Source organism: Amia ocellicauda, chromosome 16 (assembly GCF_036373705.1).
Source record: "Amia ocellicauda isolate fAmiCal2 chromosome 16, fAmiCal2.hap1, whole genome shotgun sequence".
Classification (NCBI taxonomy): Eukaryota; Metazoa; Chordata; class Actinopteri; order Amiiformes; family Amiidae; genus Amia; species Amia ocellicauda.
Window position 1 is genome coordinate 30,302,783 of NC_089865.1, and position 12,292 is coordinate 30,315,074.

General features: G+C 40.2%; 1 protein-coding gene across 1 annotated transcript; it reads right to left on the reverse strand.

The window, feature by feature from the left end:
- Positions 1 to 3,319: 3,319 nt before the first annotated feature.
- On the reverse strand, positions 3,320 to 12,072 carry LOC136711568 (uncharacterized). Its single transcript, XM_066687903.1, has 2 exons — positions 11,579 to 12,072; positions 3,320 to 4,638 (listed from the first exon to the last, which is right to left on the reverse strand). The coding sequence occupies exons 1-2, from the start codon at positions 11,883 to 11,885 to the stop codon at positions 3,704 to 3,706; spliced, it is 1,242 nt and encodes a 413-aa protein (XP_066544000.1). The 5' UTR covers positions 11,886 to 12,072; the 3' UTR covers positions 3,320 to 3,703.
- Positions 12,073 to 12,292: the final 220 nt, after the last annotated feature.

Sequence of the window (12,292 nt, forward strand, 5' to 3'; positions counted from 1 at the left end):
CCACTGGCCTATATGACCAGAGGCACCGGTGCAGACAGACACTCGGGAGAATACAAGGCAGTTCGGGAACTCGTTTACCTGGGTTCCAGTGGCGTCCTCCAGGGCCCCAGATGATGAAAGGACGAGCAGGATGTAAAGAGGATAAGAAAACAGTGGTGGAAAGTTATTTTGCTTCGATCACAAACCGATTAATGTATATCAAAGAATAACAGATTATCCATCCCGAGACATTCCCCTTCTCTCCGACGTCTGTCCCCTGAATCCATGGTCCTGGGTGAGTCTTGTTCCGTTTCAATCTGTGGATGGTCACCAGGCACGAAGCAGAAATAAAGCTTTGGTTACACAACTAGGTGGCGCTAGTGCTCCACAAACGGAAGATTCAAATTCAATGCTCTCAGTTGGGAGTGGATCCCACACTTCAGCACTGGGATTTGGACAGCGAGTTATTTATTAGCTGGACGTATTGCATTTCTTGTATTGAACAGACAACTTTTAAATATCTATCCTTACACTACTGATTTTAACTACATTTTGATATTTATTTTCCCAGCAATTTTAGTTTGTATCTATTGTAACAGCTTTTACTGTAGCAACATTTCCATGTCCTGCATATTATAAATCACTCTTGCTTGCAAACCTGAGAATTTAAAATAATTTACCTCTTTGCATTGATTTTCTGTGAATCCTGTGGGGGGATACAAAAAAGACCAGGCCTATCAAGAACCAATTGTTTATTTAGAGGTCCTCCTCTTTATAATAGCAAAGTGGCAAAATCAAGATTTGAACTCTCATTTCACCGACAACTATAATGTTCATACCTTCCTCAACGGGAAACAAACATTACAGAGTAAAGAATGTAAGTCCTGCCCTAAAACACAACATGACCTATCTTCCAATTTTGTGCAAATCAGTCATTTCAGAGTGTGTTGAACACGGTTCCAGATGTCTGGAGAAAACTGCAAAGCTACCAACTGACTGAACTTCATGGATGTCAACAGAGTTTTAGTCAAAGCACATTTACACACAGCGTTACTCTTATACTCTGGAAATTAAGGCGTGTTCAGCATTAGGTGGTAGACAACATGTAGATTTATAGGCAGAAATCTTTTTGAAATGATACAGCAAAAATATATAAGTTAATTATATAACAAGACTCATTAAAGAATGAATATGTAAATAAAAACATAGTATATTAGTATTATTAATAATACATGAATAGTGCAATACATTCAGCCCTCCTTTCCCTCTTGAGCCCACAATCACCTCCTTCAAAATAAACAAAATATTATCAGGTAAGAAAATCTTTATAAAATGTATGTACACTTTTGTATGTCGGTACTTTTGCCTTTTGAAAGTTCAAAACAGATGAGTGAAGAAAGGTTCAAACCTTCTATATTTGTATAAGGTGTTGGTGACATCAACATAGCTACTAGTGTACATATCTGAAACTCCTACCATTTTACAAGAGCTTCTTATTCATTTGCCTAACTGAAAGAACTGCAGCAGACGTAAGGTAATTTTCTTTATTACATTTTTCAGAAAAACTTTGATTAATGCAATAAATGTGTACTAACAAAATCAGCAAAACAGTAGAAAACATCATTAAGGTTAGAAGATCAATATGAACTTGAACTATAAACATCATAAGACTTAGTTACATATAACAGCACTGCTGATTAATAACTAAAAGTAATACTTCATTATAAAAACAGAACCCAATAACCTAGGGAATCCCGGCCAAGGGCCGCCGAGACCCTGAGAAATCTCAAGCGCTCAGCAAGTTCCATGTGCGAATGTGCAGACAATACTGTAAAAGTGAAAACTATAAAATCTGAGATAAAAGTGGAGAAAATAGATTTAAAAACTTAAGTTGCATTTCTGCACTCTCATTTTGACAACACTATGTAACACAATTTGTGTTCCTGGGTAGTAAGTGTTATTTCCTAATTGCTTATGCCTGAAGAGTATAGAAAATGGCTATTATTCCCCACAAACTTTGCTTTTGTGACCAGGACAGTGATATTTTGAAATTTAACTATTTGCAATGAGAAAACGGGCGAATGTGTGTCTTTTACTCCATAAAACAGTGTTGCTGCCTTTGAAGAGAGAGCAGATTACTATAAAATATGACAAAACTGACTCCAAAATCACAGGTAATACTGCCAACATGAAACCAGCTTCCAAGGGGTGTTTGGCACTTGAATTAGATCTGATAGAGCAAGGATTCTCTAACTGGTCCTGCAGTACCCCCTGCCCCACTGGTTTTAGTTCCATCTGATTGATTAATTGAAATGTATTTTGCATTGTTAGTTCAATTAAGGATTCAATTAAGCAATCAAGAGCTCAGTTGGAACAATAAACACAATGGAGTGGATGTTGAAACCTTGTGTGAAAATCCTAATGAAAATTAAGTGTGGTGCAGATGTGTACATCTGTAGCAAATCAAAACATTCACTGCCCTTTTTGTTAAACCAAACCAGTAACTTGTACTGTTCATCACGCATGCATGGTTAATTGTTTTACATGAATTGGAAAATATACCTGCAAAGTGCATACCTCATTTAGAACCTTGGCCTTGTCAATCATGAATGAGCCAAAACTAAGATTGATCACAGTGAATTGTAATAAAGCAGTTTGCAATCCAACACTTATTTTAGTGGTGGTTTTCATAGCGGAAACAATTGCACAAATGTATGCAATTCATGAAAAAATATCAAATATTAACAAAACTGAAATGCAACACTCGCATAGATAAAGGCACAGGTGTTTTAAAAAAGAAAATGTTAATTTAGAAATGATTATGCGAATACACAGCAAGTGTATGGTCCCTTTTCATGTTAATTTTCACATTGATCAAACCGGTCCCCATTCATTATTTCACTTAATTTAATTTAGCACGAATTGTTCAGGAACCTTCTCTCATGCAAAGTAGGGGATACCCCTCTCTCACATGCACACTAGTATTAAGGCTACATGGCATATTTCCTCAGCAGTAATGTGTGTCTATTTAATACAGGCCTAAGAAGGTACAATTATACATTGTAATATAATATGCACAACTCAAATATATTCAGATCATAAATAAATAGCAATCTTTTTCACAAAACACACTAAGGGGTCTACAAACAGCTTTCCAATGAAAAAACGATGGAAATTAAACACATAAAACTATGTTTTCAGTCTGAAGCTGAAGACAGACATCTGGAGTGACAATGCATTTCTTCTATATTTTTGGACATAAATATTTCTAACAATTTCAGTTGTATTGTATGTATGTGCGGCATAGCTAAGATATAACTGAAAGGAAATGCAATAAGCCTTTTTTTTCTTGATTTTGATTAGTTTATTTTGAACTAGGAATAATAAATACACTTTAATTGTAATGATTTAGTTTACAATTCACAGTTAAAACCATGACATAAGGCAGCGGTTTTACACACAAAAGACAGTGACCTCTAAAGCTGTCATTCACAAACCTGGTCCTCGGTTCCACTCGGTTCCTGCTGGATTTTGTGCCAAATGGGCTCTCGGTTACATCAATGTAAACTAATGCTAACACAATAACCCTGTTCCCAATGGAAAAGAAAACGAGAGGTTTCTGGGCTCTTTTATGCTGGTATTTTGCTGTGTGAAAGGAATGGTGACACTAAATGCTTTCAACACAACTGAATCTTTTCCCAGACTAGGACCTGCAGTACTGATTCTATCCCGTATGAACACGCTGGTGAGATTTAAGGTATACTGCATGACTGAAGCTCTTCCCACACTGGGAGCAGCGATACGGTTTCTCTCCTGTGTGAACCCGCTGGTGAGTTTTAAGGTTCCCTGCATGAGTAAAGCTCTTCCCACACTGGGAACAGCAGTATGGCTTCTCTCCTGTATGAATTCTCAAATGACTATAAAGGTGTGCTGCATGAATGAAACGCTTCCCACATTGGGTGCAGTTATATGGTTTCTCTCCTGTGTGAATGCGCAAGTGTTTTTTAAGATATTTTGCTTTACTGAAGCTCTTCCCACACTGAGGGCAGCGATGGCAGGCCTGATGTTTCCCAGTTTGTGGTGCGGGAGGAGTGTGGGAGCTGGATCTGGGACGCAGCGGACACAGCTGTGATGACGGGCTCTCACCCCTCACTGGACTGTCATTTCCTGCACTGAGCTCCTCCCTCAGGGCAACAGATTCGTTTTTTTCTTCAGGGAGCTCAGGTTCTAGTTTACAGAGGCCTCCTGGAATATTTTCCAGACTAAGATTACAGAGTCCATCTTTCAAAACAATATGTGCATCTAACTCCAGTTCTTCGTCCTCTGTTTTAATGTACTCAGACACCACATTGGGCTCACACTGTGTCATGGTAGAGTCCAGCTCAGTACCAGAAGTACTGGATCCACACTCAGATCCCAGTGTCCCGAGTCCCTGTGTTAAATCCCCAGTCTGCGGCTCTGCCATGTGGCCAATCTCCAGTCCCCCGAGCTCCTCTTCAGTCCGTGTGCTCCTGTGCTGCTCACTCAGCCCCTGTTTGTCTTCAGTAGCTGTGGGCTCTGTGTCCTGCATCAGACTGGAGTCCCACTCCAGCTCACAGTGCTGCTGCTCAATGGGAGCCCTTTCCCCAGAGTCAAGGAGAGTACTGTCCTCTAAAGCTCCTGGGGGAAAGACAAGACAATAAAAAAGTATTGTAAACAGCAACTCTGAGGACAGAGTACTAGTACAGATCAGCATTATTATTTTGCATTATTATTTTTATTTCTTGGCAGACACCCTTATCCAGGGCGACTTACAACACGAGTGCAAAACAAAGTGCAAAAATACAGTTAAGTAAAGGCATCAATCATTACAAATTAAATTTACATAAAACATAGCAATTCAAAATATAATACATTTTACAACTTCCAATTTACACAGGCAAGTACAGTAAGTGAGGTCCTACATCCTGGACGGTAAAAGCTAAGTCCTGTCAAGATGTAGGGTCACAGTTAAGGGCTACGGGAAAGGGAGCAAGGAGGAAACAATCAAAAACGCAAGAAGCATATAAAACACTGTGAAGTGCTATCTAACAGGGATTAAGAGGACTAATATTACAAGTACTGTCGGAAAAGATGCGTCTTGAGTAAGCGCCGGAATGAGGTCAAGGACTGCTGTTTTGAGTTCAGTGGGAAGGTCGTTCCACCATTTAGGGTTCAGGGATGAGAAGGAGCGGCTCTGGAGGAAGGAGAGTGGAGAGGAGGTAGGTTTAGTCTTCTGGCACTGGAGGAGCACAGTGGTCTGGAGGGGATGTATGGGGAGACGAGTGTCTGAAGGTAGCTTGGTGCAGTGTGGTCGAGACAGCGGTAGGTGAGGGTCAATGTCTTGAACTGAATGCGTGCCGCTATCGGGAGCCAGTGGAGGGAGCGGAGCAGTGGAGTAACGTGTGTGAATTAGGGCAGAGAGAATACCAGACGAGCTGCAGAGTTCTGGATGAGCTGGAGCGGCAGGTAATAGTTGCAGCATCCAGGAACTGTGTAAAATGTATGTATACCAAAATCTCCGTCAACATGAAAATCGAACATTTGCCTATTCGTTAACGATGGCAACTATCGACAAGTAAATCTAACATTCAATAGTTAAATACAATTTAATTTTTAAGCCTCTCTATGTTGCGGTAATGAAGACGGACTGGAAGGTGTTATTTATGTCACATCTGATCTGAGATATGTATAAATTAGCTAGTCGAATATATCTCGCTGTTATGACCGGAAAACTGCCACAAGGACGCTAAAGTTAAAGTATTTGCGTTACAGCTCAAATTGATTAACTATTATTGAATGAAAATGAAATTTAATAAAAATTGGGGGAAAAAAAAAACATTTTGGGTCATGCAGGTTACAGCTGCAATTGCAAAATATTCAATTCTTATGCACATTTCAACTCTGACATAATTATCGAGAGACCCATATTGTATAAGCAAGCGTTCCTTTAAAAAAAAAAAAAACAGTGGTCTATTTGTGACTATCAGGAAACAACACCTGCTTTCAAAATAAGAGTGACACGAGATGCATGAGATGTTATGCTTATATTTAGCTGCCATTTCCGTACATCTCCTAATAGGAAGTTTTTTTTTGGGGGTTTTTTTTCATAGCCTAATGTTTATCTAGCAAAGTTAAAGTAGTAGTTAACAGACAGGACTATTCAACTAGATTATTCCACAGCTTTCGTAGAAGACTATAGTCAACATATTTGTCATGTAGATCCCTAATGAAAAACAAATAAGCTACTAATTGATAAAATTATAAATCAAGCAAAAGTCACAACAAGAAAAGCCATGCAGGCATTCCATAGTGCAGATGTTTATAGCAAGGCTAATTCATATTTAGAGATCTCTAAATATCAGGATATATTTTAAGAAATAAAAACTTAATGCATAAATGTGCATTATTTGCAACCTCATTTTGGGTGGCACAATCCAGTCACAATCTGTGTACAAATTGCATGGGAGAAGCGGTTGACAATATGCATGATCCTGCTATATTCAATGTTATGTGCCAAGGACAAAACCAGGTTTGGGACCAACAGCATAAGGCTTTTAAAAAAAAAAAAAAAAAAAACTGCACATGGTTCAACATGATTAGTAGCATGCAGCGTGTCCATCAACATTTGGACAGTAATGCTGCACCCGGCAACAGCAACCCTGGCATTGGCGAAGATATGATGAAAGGGTGTGTTGGCCTCGGCACACGTGAGAAGAGCTCAGCAAGTAGTGTACACCTCTGTCATTGTCCTGAACACACACAACAGATACCCACATCAGCGCTCTTCCATACAGGAGACAATGCATATCCCCCCCGAGACCATGGCTTAGGACACCGGTACTCAGACCTGTGTCTGCTACAGAGAGGCCATACAACAAGGCTCATATATCCAAACAAATTCATTGAGTTGTGTTTCGATCCATACGCCTAGCTGACCAACCCAGTGTCAAGAAAAGTTACCACAGTAACACAGGTTGATTTTAGATTTTTTTGAAAATGATTTTGACCCGTAATAAGTACCTCATGCACAAAGCTATGAAGGGCATTTACAATTATTCAAAAACAATTTGGGAATGGGGACTGTTCATTCATGGGGAGGACCACATACCATGTGGGAGGGGACAGCAAAGGGTTAATTGGAACAATGACTCCTTCCAGCTGTGGCTGGTGTTTGGGGTCTTGTTCTCCTGTACATGGTAACAGGATGTTCAGTTGGGGGACAAAACCCAATGACTGTACCACAAGTGTGTGGAGCCTGCCCCGTGTCAAGGTAATGCTGGCTAGGTGTGCCAGGATAGCCTCTGCTATTGTGTAAAGCCCAGCCGATCATGCCGTATGCCCACCACCTCAGAGACCACGCTCTCTATACTGTGCTCTATATGCTCCCCAATTGATTCTAGAGCGGCACTGGCCTGGCGCAGGACCCCCTTGTCCTGTTCCTGCTCAGTCGCCTCAGGGTTGAATGGTAGGGGGTCTCGGGTAGGGGATACTCATGGGACAGAGATGGAGGGACCTTCAATCTCAACAGTCAGCTGAACCAACTGAGAGTGGACCTTATCAGCACCCTGCAATCCAGGTTCAATCTCAAAAGACGAGCCATGCTCCTCTGCAGCAGGCAGTGGCTCCAGCTACATCCGAGCACCATAAGACAACCTTAGTATTGTAGTACAAACAATAGTGTACATAGTAGATAAAATTAACCAATACCCATCATTGTCTATATGTATGAAGGTTGTCTTAGTTTCCCTACCTCGTCACTGTAACTTCAAGACTACACAGATCAGTATGCATTAGTACATTTAGACATGTTGTTGCCATTGAATCAAATGAGCGCTTTCCATATGCACTACATATGCATACACTGCAGAAAAAGTAATTACAGATTGTAATCTGTAGAAGGGAAATTGCGATCTCTTCATCAGATTGCGGTATTAGGTATCCAGATATGTTTATTTACATTGCAATATGTTATATTAGGGTACTTGTTGTTTTTAATGTGTTCTTACCTATGACAGGGTCGATTTGTGTGCAGCTCACACTGCAGGTGTGTGGGCTCCGAATACGCAGGCGCGCGTGCTCAGTGCACGTTCTTTATTCAGAACGGGGGACACACTCAATGTTAAGCCTATGAGGAGGGGAAGTTAGAAGGATAATAAATGGGGAAATTATTGTAATATCCAAATGAGTACCCCCCCGCCTAGACATATGTGCAATATACTGTAAGGAGTTAATATGGTTGTCTATTGGACTTTAATGTTCTGTATTTAATTATAAATCTAATGGGGTCCTGGTGTAGTTTGTTTTATTTTTGTTCATCCTTTCTTATTGTTGCCATATTTTTGTGATTCACTTACTAAGATCTAGCACAATTCCAAGTGAATTCCAGTAGGCAATAAATGAGATTTTGGACTATTTTTTCTATGAGCTTTTTCTGAGATCCCTACATATTACCAAAAGTGCTGCAGGGTCCTCTACTAACACTAATATATACAGCTCTGGAAAAAATGAAGAGACCACTTAACATTGATTTCTGAACTTGGAGTGGTCTCAATTTTTTCCAGAGCTGTATATATTTTTGGGACAATTTGAATATTCAGAACAACATGTTTGCAGTTCCATGCAAGAGCTGGGGGTGGGGGGGACACACCACTATCAATGGGTCAAATAGTGGTTGTATTAACTGCAAATGTTTAAAGAAAGAAACACCTGCCTGTCATTTGTCAAATTCCGATTGGTTTCACAGGCAGCTGGCCAACTCTGTTGTTCGCACTCAGTATCTTTTGTCATCCAGAAACCAGTCTAATTTAGCATTAGCATATTACACATTTAGTGGTAATGAGGGTTTACCAATATAAATGTTTGCCTCTTCATGCATTATTATATTTACTTATTTTTTTATTTCCCATAATTCAACTACTCTCCTGAGTATTCGAATACTCCCTTTGAATATTCAAATACCTGTGCCCAAGCCGGATACATAAATGTGCTGAGAAGCATACATGTAATTGTTAATACCATTCTCATATATATGAATGTATAAATAGAATCTTTATAACATAACAAATGAATGCAGAAACTGGTCTCACACCTCTGTCCAGCACCCTGCCTTCATTGATGCACTTGCAGTGGCCTGTTCCTTTATACTGTCGCTCTATTATGCAGAAGCCTTATTATGCAGTGGCAATGGGTCAGAAATTGGAAACATGACATGCACATGTATTCAGGGCTGACATTAAACATGCACATAGCGCAATCGAAGTCAAACAACCATCTTGTGGACCATATTTTATCTTTCCATTTGAAATACTTATTCCACTTGAAAATCTGGGACTAATGCAAATGCAGCTTACATTAACAGACTAATGCTGCTGCCTTGTATGAATGGTAAAAGATGATTTAAGGTTTCTGTGCATCCAATTACATTTTTGGATATCCCAAGCCTGTCATTCCATAGAAACCGTTGTTATTCTCTGTTATTTCTATTTAAATCCATTTAAAGCATACCTAACAGTAAAGGCATAACAATAAAAGTACCTGAGTTTTTTTTATACTATGAGGTGCTATATCTCCTTTTACCCTATCTTTAGGTCTATGTGGTCATTCCAGAGCAACCACGGTCTGTCTGGTTCATCCAAATTACATTTCCATTGTGAGGCTTCCCAATATGAGGCCCAGAAGAAAAAAGTGTTTGCTTCATACTGAAAAATACCATGGGGTAGATGTACTAAAAAGGCCAGTCTAAGCACAAACATAGCGCACATAGAGTCTTTGTTGTGCAGAGTCACAGGACAAGAGAAAGATCCTACGTACCAAGAGAAGATATGTTCATGAAGACAGCAGCAAAATACTCATTTAAATATTTAACATCCTTGTGAGAAGCACAGTGTAAGCTTTGTGATATTTTAAGAAATACTGGCAGGTGTATCGAGCATAGCCTGATGTGCATAGCTGACTACACTACTCCAGCCCAGTCGCTGTCCTGTACAATGTGCAATAGCGCAGGCATAAGGAACCTAAAAACAATGATTCAAGGATATTATCGGTTGAGGAGTATTAATTGCAATGCTATATATTTGTGGCATATACAGTGGAAATAGTGCTCACCGGAGAGGGCTGTCAGAGGGCAGTGTGGGGTACATGCTCAGGAAAAGTGGAGAAGCAACTGTTCGGTGTGGACTGTACCAAGTAGAAAACTGTAAGGTATGCAGGCTAAGTACATGTTATGTAAATAGTAGCCTATATTATAATACATGGCTAGTTAATACAAGCTTTGTATGTTGAAAAAAAAGTTTAGGCAGTTTTGAAAATGTTTAGTGTACTTTTTAATTTCTTAACAATAAGATTGTATTTGTACATTATTCAATATTCAAGTTCACACTTACATTGCTTATTGTATGTAGTTTAGCTTTCTTGCTTATTGTACATTACTTATGTTTTGACATTGTGCATGGTATGCATTATTCTATAAAAAAGGCCCTTTGTTATTTATACCAATCATTTGAATGTTTTGTGTTTATATTTCCATTTAAATACTCTGTGCTATGTAAATGTTTGATCTGAAGTTCAAAAATTAAATGTCTTAGTTTTTTACAATTGTTTATCTTTCATTATCATACTATAGCTGTAGAAGAGCTTTCTGTTACAATGACTGGTGTGGGCTTTTGTAGTTAATTCGAAACGTCACCGCTTCTAGTGTTCATGCATAAAATTACATAAATGGGGTTTAATGTTAATTAACATGCCTACACTATTTGGTAACTAACGGTCTAACCAGGATCAGCAGCATTTGCTTTTAATAGCTAAATCTATGTGCGTCTGTCTCTCTCTCTTTCATATATATATATATATATATATATATATACACACACACACACACTATCTAAATGGGTGTATGTATATACACATTGTGTATGTTTATATATAAACACTATATATATATTACACACACACACGTTACACAGGCTGGATTTAAACGCTCAGTCGCTCTGCTCCTCACGGGGTCCTGCGCTGGAGCAGACCCGTCTTCACAACAATAGCTGACAAAGACGAGAAATCAACACGCTGCTGCCACCTAGTCAGGGGTGTATATGACACTATCGACATTATAATTATTCATGTGAATGCCATACTAGATACAATGTAATAAAACACTGAATATGAAATGCTCTATTCTTTTTCACTCCGTTAAGGAAGTGTGAAACATTGCAATAATTTACTACGCATATTTATTTGATGTTTGCATGATTGTGTTTAGCAGTCTCTCAGTGTTGTGTCTGAGTAGTAGCGTGCATTGTAGTTCCTCTGCCAAAGGGTGCAAACGCAATGACTCCAGAAGAGTGCACTTCATCCCACTCCGGTACCGCACGCGTGGATGCGGGGACGGGTTCACTTCTCCGGGGAAAGTGAGCAGTCGTGCTATACTCTTCACAGTTGAGTGGAGAAATAACTGCATTCGCTTTGAGTTGTATTCATATATTGGAATGCGCGTTTGCTACTGGAACACTACGTCTCTGCACAATATGGGCAAGTTCAGCCCTGGACCGACTCATCTCACACTGCACTGAAGTCAGCTACTTACCGGCGGCTCCCCCATCAACCTCTCCATCTCTCTCCGAGGGTCCCCACTCCCCCTTCCCGTCTCCGGGGCTCTTCTCCGGCCGCCCGTCCGCTCCGCAGCGCCAGTTACACACAGCCTGCTCTCCCGCCACCATGAGCTCCTGCAGCCTCCGTCTCAGCGCCTCGTTGTCTCTGTCCCTGCGGGCCGCTTCCTCTCGGTGCTCCGACACCGTCTCTTCCACCGCCTTCCAGATCTCCCACAGGGCGGCTCTCAGCAGCTCGGCCAGCGCCGAGGAGAGACGGGCGTTCAGAGACACGGACAGGGACATTTTTGCGGAACACTGGCAGAAGACAACACAGAAAGACAGACCCTGGGTTCAGTTCATGTTCTTTTCAGAAACAAGTCGCTACACAAATACCGAGAAAATAAAAGTTAATAATTGTTTCTATTTCGCTCGTGAACAATCTGCTCTCGCTCCACTCGGTTAGAACTCTACCACAAGCCCCGCCCCCATCATCCGGGCACTGCTCCTAAAGGAATTAGAGGAATTCATAGGACGTGACGTATAGGGTCATATAATTTAAAGACCAGCGCCATCTTGGTGGGGTGAGAGAGACAGGAAGCATTAGTTCTCATTATACTATAACATCTGTACCCTAACTCGTTTCAGGTGTTTGTTGAATGCGAGTCACTTTGTACATGGGCATAAAATAATAATAGTAATAATAATGCTTG